We start from the raw sequence: 15,779 nt of genomic DNA, 5'->3' as shown, positions 1-15,779 counted from the left end.
GGGACTACAGGTACAGGCCACCACGCTCAGCTAAGTTTTATATTTTTTGTTTTAGAGACGGTAGGAGGTTGGTCTGGAACTCCTGGCCTCAAGCGATTCTCCTACCTTGGCCACCCAGAGTGCTGGAATTACAGGCGTGAGACACCATACCCGGCCTTGGTGACTCTTTCTATTTCTTTTGCGACAAGGTTTTCCTCTGTCACCCAAGCTGGAGTGCAGTGGTGCAACCATAACTGGCTGCAGCCTCGAACTCCTGGGCTCAAGTGATCCTCCCACTTCAGCACACCCTAGTAGCTGGGACTGCAGGCGCCCGCCTCGCCTGGCTGATTTTTCTATTTTTGTAGAGATAGGGCTTCACTAAGTTGCCCAAGCTGGGCTCAAGGATCCGCCCGCCTTGGCCTCTCAATGTGGTGGGATTACAGGCGGGAGGCACCGGGCGGGCACACCCTTTTAAAGATATTCTAGTTGTATTTGTCAGTTCCCCCTGTGCACAGAGTGGCAGGGGCCTGGGCCGGGACGGGAGGTCGCAGTCATCTCAGTTCCGCCCCTGCAGCAGGGATCGCGAGGGGGTGGCGCTGAGGCTGATGGTCCCCAGGGCAGGGTGCAGGGAGGAGGGACTCCCTCAGTTAATTGTTACACAGGTCCAGAGTCTGGCCTCCCGAAAGGAGAGCGATGGGGCAGGAGCTGGCAGGGGAGGGCAGGATGCCCAACCAGATGGTGCCAGGGGCGGGCCCCGTTCCCAGGTGTCAGGCATCCCCCGCCCCGGGACCGCCTGTGCCTTATCACGGGGAGGCAGGGCCTCACCCACACCAAACCTGTGGACGCCGACCCGGGACCGCCGCTGGCTGGCTGCTGGCGCGCTCGACCGTCATGGAGACCCTGGGGGTCCTTCTGGTGCTGGAGTTTCTGCTCCTCTCCCCGGCGGAGGCCCAGCAGGGTAGGTGCAGAGGGGCGGGAGGGGGCGTCGTGGGATGTGGGAGCTGGTCAGGTGATCACCATCTCCCAACTTTCCATGGCAAGAAAGAGGAGAGGGGGCAAGAAGAAGAGGAAGGGTGGCTTGGGGCCCTCCGCAAACCCCGCAGTCCCGCCCACCCTCCCCTCGCTGGGCTCTGCCCTCCTTTGTAAGGGCCACCCCACTGCCCCCTTGAGCCTCTCCCTTCTCCAGCCCTTCTGAGCACACCTGGCTGAGCCCCGCTTGAGCTCGGCCCCACTCTCAGCTCCCGCCTCCTGCACAAGCCCCTCCCCATCTAAGCCCCCTCCTCCTTTGTAAGCCCCTCCTTCTCACTCCTCCGCCTTTATAAACCCCTCCCCGAGTCCCTCCTCCTCTGCAAGCCCCTCCCCTCTGAGCGCCTCCTCTTTTATAAGCCCCTCCCCAGAGCCGCTGCCTCCTCTCTAAGCCCCTCCCACTCGGAGCCTCCTAGTTCACAAGCCCCTCCCCATCTGAGTCCCCTCCTCCTTTGTAAGCCCCTCCTCACTCCTCCTCCCTTATAAACCCCTTCCTGAGCCCCTCCTCTGTTGTAAGCCCCTCCCTTGTGAGCTCCTCCTCCTTTATAAGCCCCTCCCTCTCAGCCTCTGCCTCCTTTTATAAGCCCCTCCCATGAGCTCCTCTGCTGTAAGCCCAACCCCCCAGACTCTTCTTTATAAGCCCCTCCCCATCTGAGACCCTGTTCTTCACAAGCCCCTACCCATCTGAGCCTCCTGCTCCTTCATAAGCCCCTCCTCTGAGCTCCTCCTCCTTTGTCAACCCCACCCCTGAGCCCCTCCTTTGTCATAAGCCCCTCCCCTCTGAGCTCCTCCTTTAGAAGCCCCTCCCCCGAGCCTCCTCCTGCATTATAAGCCCCGCCCCTTCGGAGCCCTCCTGATTTGTAAACTCAGTCCCCTCTGAGCCCCCCTTCTTTATGAGCCCCTCCCCTCTCTGGGCCCCCAGGCTCCCTCCCACTCTGGTAAGGTACCCTCTCCCTCCTTCAACCCCGCCGACCCCCCTACGCCATCCCGGTCTCTGAAGCTCCGTCCCTTTCCAATACCCGCTCTGTCGGAGCACCCCCAGTGCCCTTCTCTCTCTCCTTGCTAGGGTGGTGGGGGAATGGGGGTCTTCTGCCCTGTCCTTCCTCTGAGTCGAACTTCCCCAACTTCCTGCAGCCACGGAGCGTCGCCTGAAGCCGTGGCTCGTGGGCCTGGCTGCAGTAGTCGGCTTCCTGTTCATCCTCTATGTGGTGTTGCTGGCCAACCGCCTCTGGTGCTCCAAGGCCAGGTGGGCGCCCGCCCCACCCCGCTGCCCCCACAGCCCTGCCCAAAGCGCTGCCCCGCCCCCAGCTTCCCAACCCTCTCTGGTCCCCCCATCACCAGCCTCTATGTCCAAAGGTCTCCCATTGCCCTGCTGCTCCTCCAACCCCTACTCTCAGACCCCAGACTCCGGGCCTGCACCCTCGCCTCTCTCCCCAAGATAACCAGCCCGGCAGCCCAGCCCTTCCTTGCGTCCTGGGATTCGTGAGCCCCGGCTGGGAGGTTGGGACAGAGGCTGAGGCTGTCACACCGCTTCCTTCCCTTTACCGCCCCCCCCCCATCCTTCCCTTTATCTCTGCAGGGCTGAGGATGAGGAGACCACGTTAAGAATGGAGTTCAACCCATACCAGGACGAGAGGTACTACGCATGCGGGCGGGTGTCAGGGGTCTGTGTGAGCCCCTCCTCGGGGTGAGGGAACAGGTGTGCACTGATGACCTCACTGTCCTGAATCCTTCAAGCACATTACTGCCCTGGGACCTTCACCTTTCCTGTATCTTCTGGCAGCTCCTCCTCCTCTTCCAGTCCCCACTCAGGGGTTTCCGGCCTGGCCACCTTCCTTCTTGACGCTATCCCCAGCCCCATGTCTCATTCACGTTTATCACCAGCAGAACGGTCTTAGTCGTTCACTAATTTTTTTTTTTTTTTTTTTTTTTTGAGGCGGAGTCTCGCTCTGTCGCCCGGACTGGAGTGCAGTGGCCGGATCTCAGCTCACTGCAAGCTCCGCCTCCCGGGTTTACGCCGTTCTCCTGCCTCAGCCTCCCGAGTAGCTGGGACTACAGGCGCCCGCCACCTCGCCCGGCTAGTTTTGTATTTTAGTAGAGACGGGGTTTCACCATGTTAGCCAGGATGGTCTCGATCTCCTGACCTCGTGATCCGCCCGTCTCGGCCTCCCAAAGTGCTGGGATTACAGGCTTGAGCCACCGCGCCTGGCCAGTCGTTCACTAATTTTGAGACATTATGTGGTGCCTTCCAGTTGTGTAGGCAACTTAGCTTTGGTCCTGGCTGTGTCCTCATACCCAGCATTGGGCCTGGAACACAGGAAGTGCTTAATAAATACCTGTTGAAGAAGACTGTGGTGTAGGATTGTGTAGGTGTCTGTACAAGGCCTAGGTATGGGTGACCCACCTGGACTCAGTGTCTCCTATGACTCTGACTGCCCACAAAGGGCTCAGGGAGGCAGACATCCATCATCCATCCACCCATCACCCACCCATCCACCCACTCATCCATTCACCTACTCACCCATTCACCCACTCAGCCATTCATCCACTCAGCCATCCACCCACTCAGCCATCCACCCACTCAGCCATTCACCTACTCACCCATTCACCCACTCAGCCATTCACCCATCCATCCATCCACTCAGCCATTCACCTACTCACCCATTCACCCACTCAGCCATTTCCATCCATCCATCCATCCATCCATCATCCACTCATCACCCAACTGTTCACTCACCCACCTGCCACCCACTAATCCATTTACCCACCACTTATCCATCCACTCACCCATCCATTCATCACCCCATCCATTCATCACCCATCCATCCATCACCTACCCATCCACCCACCCACCATCCATCCACCCATCATCCGTCATTCATCCATCCATCCATCCATCCATCACCCATCTATTCACTCACCCACCCCTCACCCATCCATTCACCAACCCATCCACTCACTCACCCATCCACCCACCCGCTCATCTGTTCACACACCCATCCATCTACCCACCCATCTATCCGTCACCCATCCATTCACCATCCATCCACCCACCCATCTATTCATCCATCCATCAATCCATCATCCATTCACCCACCCACCCATCCACCCATCCATCCATCCATCCATTCATCACCCATCTGTTCACTCACTCATCCACCCATCCATTTATCCATCCATCCATCCATCCATCCATCCATCCATCCATCCATCCATCCATCCAGGGCTGGGGTGACCTTCCGCTGGGAGGTGACCAGCCTGGCTGGGAGAGTCTCAGCTGAGTCCACGACGTGCCTGAGGGAGAGGACCTGAGTGGTGGCTTTGTCTAAAACCTGGTTCAGCCCCAGTAAAATCTGATTCCTAGTCCCAGGATGTACTGGGGATCTGGATCCCACCTGTACACCTGTACCTGTAGCTTCCTTTCTGCCTTGTTCATTCCTCCATCCATCCACCCAACCATCCACCGGTACATCCATCTATCTGTTTGCCCGTGCAGTCCTCACCCTCCAACCACCCATCCATCAGTCCACCTACCCATTAGCTCATTGATCTGTCCACTCACTGACACACCCACCCACCCACCTATGCATCCATCAAACTATGCAGTCTTCACTCTCCAACTGCCCATCCATCAGTCTACCTATCCATTAGCTCATTGATCCATCCCCCCACGTACAGTATCATTCATCCTCCATCTACCTATCCATTGATAAGTCATTCTCTTCCTCCAATTCATCCTCTCATCTACTTATTAATCTGTCCCTCCCTCCATGCAACCATCAATTCACCTAACTGCTTATCTACTCATCCATCCATCTACCTATACATTAGTTCATTGATCTATACATCCATCTATACTCCCATNCCCGGACTGGAGTGCAGTGGCCAGATCTCAGCTCACTGCAAGCTCCGCCTCCCGGGTTTACGCCATTCTCCTGCCTCAGCCTCCCGAGTAGCTGGGACTACAGGCGCCCGCCACCTCGCCCGGCTAGTTTTTGTATTTTTAGTAGAGACGGGGTTTCACCATGTTAGCCAGGATGGTCTCGATCTCCTGACCTCGTGATCCGCCCGTCTCGGCCTCCCAAAGTGCTGGGATTACAGGCTTGAGCCACCGCGCCTGGCCAGTCGTTCACTAATTTTGAGACATTATGTGGTGCCTTCCAGTTGTGTAGGCAACTTAGCTTTGGTCCTGGCTGTGTCCTCATACCCAGCATTGGGCCTGGAACACAGGAAGTGCTTAATAAATACCTGTTGAAGAAGACTGTGGTGTAGGATTGTGTAGGTGTCTGTACAAGGCCTAGGTATGGGTGACCCACCTGGACTCAGTGTCTCCTATGACTCTGACTGCCCACAAAGGGCTCAGGGAGGCAGACATCCATCATCCATCCACCCATCACCCACCCATCCACCCACTCATCCATTCACCTACTCACCCATTCACCCACTCAGCCATTCATCCACTCAGCCATCCACCCACTCAGCCATCCACCCACTCAGCCATTCACCTACTCACCCATTCACCCACTCAGCCATTCACCCATCCATCCATCCACTCAGCCATTCACCTACTCACCCATTCACCCACTCAGCCATTCACCCATCCATCCATCCATCCATCCATCCATCCATCCATCCATCATCCACTCATCACCCAACTGTTCACTCACCCACCTGCCACCCACTAATCCATTTACCCACCACTTATCCATCCACTCACCCATCCATTCATCACCCCCATCCATTCATCACCCATCCATCCATCACCTACCCATCCACCCACCCACCATCCATCCACCCATCATCCGTCATTCATCCATCCATCCATCCATCCATCACCCATCTATTCACTCACCCACCCCCTCACCCATCCATTCACCAACCCATCCACTCACTCACCCATCCACCCACCCGCTCATCTGTTCACACACCCATCCATCTACCCACCCATCTATCCGTCACCCATCCATTCACCATCCATCCACCCACCCATCTATTCATCCATCCATCAATCCATCATCCATTCACCCACCCACCCATCCACCCATCCATCCATCCATCCATTCATCACCCATCTGTTCACTCACTCATCCACCCATCCATTTATCCATCCATCCATCCATCCATCCATCCATCCATCCATCCATCCATCCATCCAGGGCTGGGGGTGACCTTCCGCTGGGAGGTGACCAGCCTGGCTGGGAGAGTCTCAGCTGAGTCCACGACGTGCCTGAGGGAGAGGACCTGAGTGGTGGCTTTGTCTAAAACCTGGTTCAGCCCCAGTAAAATCTGATTCCTAGTCCCAGGATGTACTGGGGGATCTGGATCCCACCTGTACACCTGTACCTGTAGCTTCCTTTCTGCCTTGTTCATTCCTCCATCCATCCACCCAACCATCCACCGGTACATCCATCTATCTGTTTGCCCGTGCAGTCCTCACCCTCCAACCACCCATCCATCAGTCCACCTACCCATTAGCTCATTGATCTGTCCACTCACTGACACACCCACCCACCCACCTATGCATCCATCAAACTATGCAGTCTTCACTCTCCAACTGCCCATCCATCAGTCTACCTATCCATTAGCTCATTGATCCATCCCCCCACGTACAGTATCATTCATCCTCCATCTACCTATCCATTGATAAGTCATTCTCTTCCTCCAATTCATCCTCTCATCTACTTATTAATCTGTCCCTCCCTCCATGCAACCATCAATTCACCTAACTGCTTATCTACTCATCCATCCATCTACCTATACATTAGTTCATTGATCTATACATCCATCTATACTCCCATCCACCCATTCTCCATTCTCCATCCCTCCATCATTCTCTTTCCTGCAATGTATCCATCTATCTTCCAATTCATTTATTCAACCTCCATGCAGCAATCCATTCACGTAACTACTTACCTATTCATCCATCCACCCACTCATCCATCCATTCATCCACCAACCCATTCATTCATCCATCCACCCACCCATCATCCATCCATCCACCATCCATCCATCATCCACCCATCATCCGCCCACCCACACACCCACTCATCTATTCACTTACCCACTCAGTCACCCATCTGTTCACCCACCCATTCATTAATTCATCCACCCACTCATCCATCCATTCATCTACCCATTCACCCATCCACCCACACATTCACCCATCCACACACCCACCCATCCATTCACCCACCATCCATCCATCACCTATCCATCTATCATCCATCCACCCACTCAACTATCCACTCACCCATCCAGCCACCCACCCATTCATCTGTCTACTCATCCATTTATCATCCACCTATCCACCCACCCACCCATCCATCCATCCTTCCAACCGCTCACCCAGTTAGCAATCCACCCATTCATCCACTCATTCATACACCCATTGATCATCCATCCGTTCATACACCCATTGTTCATCCATTCACCCACCCACTATCCACCCACCCATCCACTCATCTACCCATCTATTCCCCAACTTCTTTACCCTCCTACCCATCTATCCATCCATTCATGGAGAAATTGAGTCTTAGTTGCAATGATGAATATGCAGTGTGAACCTCCATATCATCTGCCCAGCCATTGCCCCCAGCCTCAAAAGCAGCCTCCTTCCCCAGGGGTAAACTGAGTCCCAAGAGGCAACAGGGGCCCTTTGGCTTAAGTCCATCCATCCATCCATCCCTCCCTCCCTCCATGGAGCAATTGAGTCGTAAGTGCTGTCTTTGTGAAATGGAAATTGTGAGGCTGCGTAGTTACGGTTATTTTGAAGATTCACTGAGATACCACTTGTAAAACACTCATCACATGGGCTGGTTCAAGTGAGTGGCCATTAAATAGGAGTGTCTCTGTTTCTTATTATGGTTTGGGGCCTTTGTATCCCTACAGTGAAGACAAGAGAGAGAAGAAAGTGGCCAAGGAGAAAGAAGAGAAGAGGAAGAAGGAGAAAAAGGCAGGGAAGGAAGGAGAGAGCAACTTGGGACTGGAGCTGGAGGAAAAAGAGCCCAGATACCATGAGATAGCAAAGAACACAGCCATATGAAGATTCCTGGCTGCCTCTTCCAGGCAGTCCCCCAGAGATGCCTCTTCTGCCCCCTACAAGCAATGCCCTGGATTTGAATCCAGTGAAATGACTCCATCTGGGATTCAGAATACAGTGTTCTCAAGTGAGGAAGGCTTGGAACCCACCCCACCTCCCTCAATGGGGGCTCTCTGGGCAAACATGGTTTTCATGCACCCGTCTTCCTGAGCTTGGTCCCTGCCTGGTGATTCTTATTCTACTTGTTGAGAGCATCCCTGGTTGAGGAGACACCCACAATCCTCCACCATCTCATGGCTCCACCTGCTTCTACCCACTGCCTGATTTCTTTTCTTTCTGCCTGATGTCTACTGGCCAGAACTTCCCCTCTCCCATGCACCCACTCCCAGCTGAGGGTTGCTTCCCGATGGCCTGCATTAAAGCATTCATAAGAGCCCTTTCGAAGGGCTCCTGTCATCTCTTGGGACTCAGTTTACCTCTGGGAAAGGAGGCTGCTTTTGGGGCTGGGGATGATGGCTGGCCGGATGATAAGGAGGCTCAGGCTGTGCAGGTGCCCAGATGCCCTGGGCAGATTAAACACTCCCCCGGCAATCTGGTTTTTTGCTGTTCTGAGCCCTGGACTTTGAGCCCCGAGCGCTGTCTCCACGGAAATCTTTGCTCCTTCCCCCACTCCACCATGTTTTGGGGCACGTGACTTTGTTCCTGGGAGCTGTATCTTGGAGGGTGGGGGTGCCCCAGGGCCCTGCAATATCTTGGAAAGGGACTAGTACTTCCTTTTCCCAGTTTCTATTCTCCCGTTTCCCCTCACCTTCTCCAGGCCCTGGACCTTGCCCCAAACAATGTCCATTTCTCTCTCTCTTTTTTTTGAGATGGAGTGATCTGTCGCCCAGGCTCTGTCGCCCAGGCTGGAGTGCAAGGGTGTGATCTTGGCTTACTGCAACCTCCGCCTCCCAGGTTCAAGCAATTCTCCATCCTCAGTCTGGCCACAATGACCATTTCTTAATGAGGACCTTTTTCTTTTCCTTTCTTTTTTTTTTTTTTTGAGACGGAGTCTGGCTCTGTCGCCCAGGCTGGAGTGCAGTGGCGCAATCTCGGCTCACTGCAAGCTCTGCCTCTCGAGTTTACGCCATTCTCCTGCCTCAGCCTCCTGAGTAGCTGGGACTACAGGCGCCCGCCACCTCTCCTGGCTAGTTTTTTGTGTTTTTAGTAGAGACGGGGTTTCACCGTGTTAGCCAGGATGGTCTCCATCTCTTGACCTCATGATCCGCCCATCTCGGCCTCCCAAAGTGCTGGGATTACAGGGGCCCACCACCACTCCCGGCTGTTTTTTTGGTATTTTTTTAGCAGAGATGGAGTTTCACCGTGTTAGCCAGGATGGTGGTTATTATTATTATTATTATTATTATTATTATTATTTTTTGAGACGGAGTCTCGCTCTGTCGCCCAAACTGGAGTGCAGTGGCCGGATCTCAGCTCACTGCAAGCTCCGCCTTTCGGGTTCACACCATTCTCCTGCCTCAGCCTCCCGAGTAGCTGGGACTACAGGTGCTCGCCACATCGTCTGGCTAGTTTTTTGTATTTTTTAGTAGAGACAGGGTTTCACCGGGTTAGCCAGGATGGTCTCGATCTCCTGACCTCATGATCCACCCGTCTCAGCCTCCCAAAGTGCTGGGATTACAGGCTTGAGCCACCGCGCCTGGCCAATGGTTATTATTTTTTGCGACAAGGTCTCACTCTGTTTTCCAGGCTGGAGTGCAGGGGTCAGGACTTCTCCACTAGGGGGCATTTGGAAATTAAAAAAATATATAAAATATTTTGTAGAGACAGGGTCTTGCTCTCTTGTCTAGGCTGGAGTGCAGTGGTTCCATCATAGCTCATTGCAGCCTTGACCTCCCGGGCTCAAGCAATCCTGCTGCCTCAGCCTCCTGAGTAGCTGGGACCGCAGGCGCGCATCACCACACTCAGCTAATTTTTTTTTTTTTTTTTTTTTTGAGGCAGGGTCTCCCTCTGTTGCCCAGGCTGGAATGCAGTGGCACGATCTTGGCTCACAGCAACCTCCAACTCCCGGGTTCAAGCAACCGTCATGCCTCAGCCTCCTGAGTAGCTGGGATTACAGGCGCCCGCCACCATACCTGACTAACTTACACGTTTTCAGTAGAGAGGCAGTTTCGCCGTCTTGCCCAGGCTGGGCTCAAACTCCCAGGCTCAAACAATCCATCCTCCTCGGCCTCCCAGAGTGCTGGGATTACAGTCGTGAGCCCCTGTGCCCGGCTAATTTTATTTTTTGATAGAGCTAGAGTCTCGCTATGTTGCCCAGGCTGGTCTCGAACTCCTGGCCTCAAGCCATTCTCGCATCTCGGGTCTCCCAAATTGCTGGGATTGCAGGCATGAGCCACTGCACCCGGCTGCATTTGGAATCTTTTTGCGGGGGCATTTTGGGTTGTCACAAGCCTGCCCCCGTTTTACGGTGGGGAATCGGGGTGATCAACCCAGCAGCCTGCAGTGCTGGGATGGCCCCCACCTCCCTGCCAGAAATCTCATCACTCAGAAGCCAAAGGCTGGACATGACCGAGGTTTTCCGTAAGATCCAAGGGGAGGCTAGGTTTCCACCCCTCTGAATTTCCACCCCATCCCCGGCTGACCCCCTGACCTCGGCTCAACCGCTGCTCTACAAGAAGCCTCCTCTGACCTGGCTGGAGCCCCCCTTTCGCTGCAGAGAGGAGCAGGGATGGGGGAGGTGGGTGGGGTTCCCGGTCTGCCCACAAGGGGGCGCCAAAACCTCGCTGCTGAGGGTGGTGGGGGCCACCGAAGTTAGGCGGGGGACGTGGGAAGGGGCCTGGGACCCCCCCATCCTTGGTGTCCTCGGTGCCTGTCACCAGGAAGGCGTGGGGCCGTGTATCTGTGTGCCTGCTGCCCTGTTAATGCACCTTACCTCGCTTCTTTGTGCCTCAGTTTCCCCATTTGCAAAAAAGGATCATCCTTGCCTTGTGGTCTTGTGGGTAAGATGGAAGCAGCCCATGGGGCAAAGAGCTTTTCTGGCTCAACCTGGGGTTTTGGAGTGGGGGATAGAATGGAGGGCCCCGTCTCAGCTCCCCAAGAAATAGTCTCTCACACTCTTTGTTTTTTTGAGACAGGGTCTTGCTCTGTCGCCCAGGCTGGAGTGCAGTGGCGCGATCTTGGCTCACTGGAGCCTCTACCTACCAGGCTCGAGGGATTTTCCCACCTCCACCTCCCAAGTAGCTGGGACTACAGGAATGCACTCCCATGCCTGGCTAATTTTTTTTTTTTTTTTTTTTTGAGTTAGGGTCTTGCTCCATTGCCCATGCTGGAGTGCAGTGGTGCAATCTCCACCTCCCAGGTTCAAGCAATTCTCCTGCTTCAGCTTCCTGAGTAGCTGGGATTACAGGGGTGAACCGCCACACCCGGCTAATTTTTGTATTTTTAGTAGAGACAGGGTTTCACCATGTTGTCCAGGCTGGTCTCAAACTCCTGACCTCAAGTGATCTGCCCGCCTCTCAAAGTGCTGAGATTGCAGGCATGAGCTACCACACCTGTCCCCTCTCACATTTTTTTTTTTTTTTCTTTTTGAATCTCACTCTGTTCCCTAGGCTGGAGTGCGGTGGTGAGATATTGGCTCACTGCAGCCTCTGCCTCCTGGGCTCAAGCGATTCTTGTGCCTCTGCCTCCCGAGTAGCTGGGATTACAGGCACGTGCCACCACACCTCGCTAATTTTTGTATTTTTAGTAGAGATGGGGTTTCACCAAGTTGCCAGGCTGTTCTCGAACTCCTGGCCTCAAGGGATCCGTATGCCTTGGCCTCCCAAAGTACTGGGACTGCAGGCGTGAGCCACCGCACCCAGCCCCTCTCACACTCCTGATTCTCCCAGGCCCCAGCCTCCCTCCCCTTCTGACCTCAGTGTGGGAGGGGACCCTGGGCTGGAGGGGACAGAGCTGGACACGGTCATGCCCCTGAGTGGTCAGGGCTGGGTCAGGAGGGATCGGGGACAGAAGCTCTGCTGGGGCAGGTGGGGAAGGCTTCCTGGAGGAGGGCGTGTTGGAACCATGTTGGGGCCCATCCTTCTGCCCCCAGCCCTCCATGGCTCCTACCTCCTTCAGAGGAAAAGTAAAGTTTTCCCTGTGGCCCACAAGGCCCTGCATGACCTGTCCTGTCCCCCCACCCGCCAACCTCCAGTCGTCCCTCCATCCCTCTCCTCACTCTGCTCCAGCTACACGGGCCTCCTCACTGTTCCTCCAATGAAGCAGGCATGGTCCCGCCTTGGGGCCTTTGCAGGGGCTGTGACTTCTGCCAGAATTTGAGGACGCTCCTTCTCTCCCTCCCTCCGGGCCTCTGTCTAGATGGGACCACTCCCCACCCTTCCTCTGCTCATTGGCCTACTCATCACTTACCTCCTCTGACATCTTTTACTTCTGTTTTATTGATTGATTGATTGATTGATTGGAGACAGGGTCTTGCTCTGTTGCACTCCAGGCTGGACAGCAGTGGTGCAATCACAGCTTACTGCAGCGTCAACCTCCAGGGATCAAACAATCCTCCTACCTCAGCCTCCTGAGACTACAGGTGTGTCGTCACGCCCAGATAACTTTTTAAGTTTATTTGCAGAGAGGGGGGTCTCACTATGTTGCCCAGGCTGGTCCTGAACTCCTTGACTCAAGCAATCCTCCTGCCTCGGCCTCCCAAATCGCTGGGATTACAGGTGTGAATCGCTGCACCCGGCCACTTATATTTGTTCTTTCCTGTTCTTCCTGACCTGGAGGAAGCTGTAGATTCCAAGAGGAGAGCTGATTTTCAGTGTTTTGTTCGCTGCTGGGTCTCAGTGCTTGCACCCAGGAAGTCTTTGCTCCATGACTGGGAATTTGCCAGGTGGCAAGAGAAGGCATTTTGTGCATTTATTGAGCACTGACTGTATGCTAGGCTTGGATGACTCCAAGGCGTAAGGGAGGGGGCGGAATCCCCTGTGCCTGGCATGCAGTGGGTGCCCCATAGATGCCTCATGGAATTCACTGATAGCTCTGAGACTGCTGCGGAGGGAACCAGGCTGGAGAAAGCTGGGAAGACTTCCTGGCGGAGGAGGACACCCGTGTGAAAAGGTCTGCACAGATGGGGAGGCAGGAATGAACAAAGGCCCAGGGTATGTGAAACAGCCCATCCTACAAAGGCGAAGAGGTTAGAGCCACCAGGGGCGTTGCTGGGACAGGTCTGGCCTCAGAAGCTCGTTCAAAGCCACCATCTAAAGTGGGTCTCCCCCACTCCCGGGCACTGTGGAGATGGGTGCTGGATCACTCTCTGGGGTGGGGCCGCGGGCACTGCAGGGTGCTGAGCGGCGTCCCTGGCCTCCACCCACTCCATGCCAGGAGCACGCCCCAGTCATGACAACCACAGATGTCTCAGACATCACCCAGCGTCCTCTGGGGGGCAGGATCGCCCTTGGGTGAGACTCCCGGGGTTAGTGGATTTCATGGACCCCTCAATAGACTGCGTTCCATGATCCTCCACCCTGCTGAGGTCCTAGGAGGCTGCACACATTGGAATCCACACCCTGAGGGGGGAGGGGGCGAGGAGGAGAATCCCAGGAGCTGGGGGTCTCCCTGGTCTCTGTCATCCACCCCATTGGGAGCTTACCCTGGTGTTTACTGTGAGCAGGGAGCAAATCTGATTTTTTTTTTTCTCCTCCAAATAATCAAAGCAAGTCTCTCCCCGCCAGGCACTGTGGACGTCTTGTGTGGATGAATCTTGGTCCTGGGCACTGCAGAATGCTGAGCAGTGTCTCTGGCCTCCACCCACTCCATGCCTTGAGCATCCCCCAGTCATGGCAACCACAAATGTCCCCAGACATTGTCTAATGCCCCCGGGGGACACTTGATCTGAAGCTTTCAGAATCCCAGACTGCCCATCCACAGGGTTCGGGGTCCCCCCACCAGCTCCCTGCAGCCTCTGCCTCTCACTTTTCCAAAGGACACACAGCAACCCACACGGGACACGGAAAAGAGGACCCGGGACAGCCAGAAAGAGTCGAAGCATAGCTTGTTTAATTTTTATACATTTTTTTCTTTTTTCTTTTTTTTTTTGTCTTTTATTGAATCTTTTATGGAATCCCCTTTTTTCTTTTTTTTTTTGCATAGGGAACAAATAAACAAAATAATGACAGCCAGAGTCACTTTCTGTAAATGGTACTTAGGTAGGCGCGTCCGCAAAAACCAAAAGGGCTGCGTAATATACAAGGTTATGATTGGAGTATGATGTGAGGGGTGGGGCGGGGTGGGGAGAGCCGGCGGGTCTGCCCAGGTGTCCCCTTGTCCCCCTCCTGCCCTCGCCGTCGGGAGGAGGAGTAGCAGGAGGTGGGGAGGGTGGGGGACCCAGCCGGAACCTTCTCCGGATTGGGTTCATGAGCATTTTTGTGGGTGTGTACGTGTGTGTTATCCGGTGTGCGGTAAGCAGAAAGCTAGAAGGAGAGTAAACTATCCTGGTAATATCAGTAAAATACAAAATGGAAACAACAACAAAAAAAATCTCCAAGGGAAAAGGAAAGGAAAAGCAACACCACCCAAAGAGTAAGGAGGGGAAAAAAAGAAAACAAAACAAAACAAAAACCCAAAGAAAAATGTTTTGTTCCTCCCTCCTTCCTGCTGCCCCCCAACCCCCCACTGTATGCCCTGCCCCATCCTGTCCCCCCGGAGCCTTTGCTTGTTCTTTCTCTGTGTGGGGATGCTCGGGGCCAGGTGGGTAGGAAGCTGGGGGCACAGGCTGGGACTCCTAGACTTGAGGGGGCTTTGGTTTTGGGGGGGCCTGGTTGGGACTCAGGATGAGAGGATGGGGTGTGGGTGCAGTCGAGGGGCCAGGGCAGCCCATGTCCCCTTTTCAGAGGGCTTTCTTCCAGCCAGGAGGTGTGCGTGAGCGGCTGGGAGGTGGTGGCTTGGGGGTGCATGACTTCCTTCCTCTCTGGGGCCCTTATTCCTGTTGGATCCCCTTCCTCCTTCCTGTCTCAGGTGTGAGCAAAGCCTTGGGTAGGGGGCTGCCACGGACTGTGGGGGGCGGCAGGAGAATCCCAAAGCTACACCAGTAGACATGTGAGGCACTGCTGGGGAAAAGTCTGTTTTGGTATCACTGGCAACAAGTCCTGCTGGTGGTGCTTTGGGTCCGCCTCCTCCCCTCGCCCTGTGGGGAGATCAAGGGTGGTGGACTGACCCCACACTCTGTACCACTGAGTGATGGATGGGCAGTGGTGTCAGTTTGGAGGTGAGATTCTCAGGAAGTGTCTGATAGGGCAGAAACGGGGAAAGATGGGAGGATGCGGAGGAAGCTGGATTGACAGACTGTCCCAGCGCCCTCCAAAGAGAAAGTAAAATCCGGGGTCTCAGAGAGAGAATCCAGACCAAGATAAAAGGTAGCCACTGTATACTCTGTATTATGAGAAACACATTCCAAAATTATATATATGTATAGTATAGCCCTACACTGGAGGTCGAAGTACCATCGGGGAGGTCAGGGTGTAGAGGGGGCCTGCTTGCTGTCTCTTCTGGAGGGCTGGACAGTTGCTCCCGGCTCCAGGACCTGTCTTGCAAGGGACAGTGGGGTACAGCCAAGTCTGTCTGTGCCTGGGGCACGGAAGGTGGAATGGCCTGCTGCCTGGGGACCTGCAGGGGGACCCAGGTCTGGCCCCTAAGCGGATCTCCCAACAAAGTCCCCTTTGGCATCCCTTTGGGATCTGATTGTCTA

At 54.7% G+C, this 15,779-nt stretch overlaps 1 protein-coding gene across 1 annotated transcript; it reads left to right on the top strand.

The window, feature by feature from the left end:
• The first annotated feature begins 736 nt into the window (after positions 1-736).
• SMIM24 (small integral membrane protein 24) lies at positions 737-8,500 on the top strand. Its single transcript, XM_017848007.1, has 4 exons — positions 737-937; positions 2,140-2,251; positions 2,585-2,641; positions 7,894-8,500. The coding sequence occupies exons 1-4, from the start codon at positions 871-873 to the stop codon at positions 8,045-8,047; spliced, it is 390 nt and encodes a 129-aa protein (XP_017703496.1). The 5' UTR covers positions 737-870; the 3' UTR covers positions 8,048-8,500.
• Positions 8,501-15,779: the final 7,279 nt, after the last annotated feature.

The sequence above is a fragment of the Rhinopithecus bieti genome, unplaced genomic scaffold (genome assembly GCF_001698545.2).
Source record: "Rhinopithecus bieti isolate Rb0 unplaced genomic scaffold, ASM169854v2 scaffold_30687, whole genome shotgun sequence".
NCBI classification, from domain to species: Eukaryota; Metazoa; Chordata; class Mammalia; order Primates; family Cercopithecidae; genus Rhinopithecus; species Rhinopithecus bieti.
Note: the sequence above shows the minus strand (reverse complement) of the source record. Positions and strands in the feature narration are given on the sequence as shown.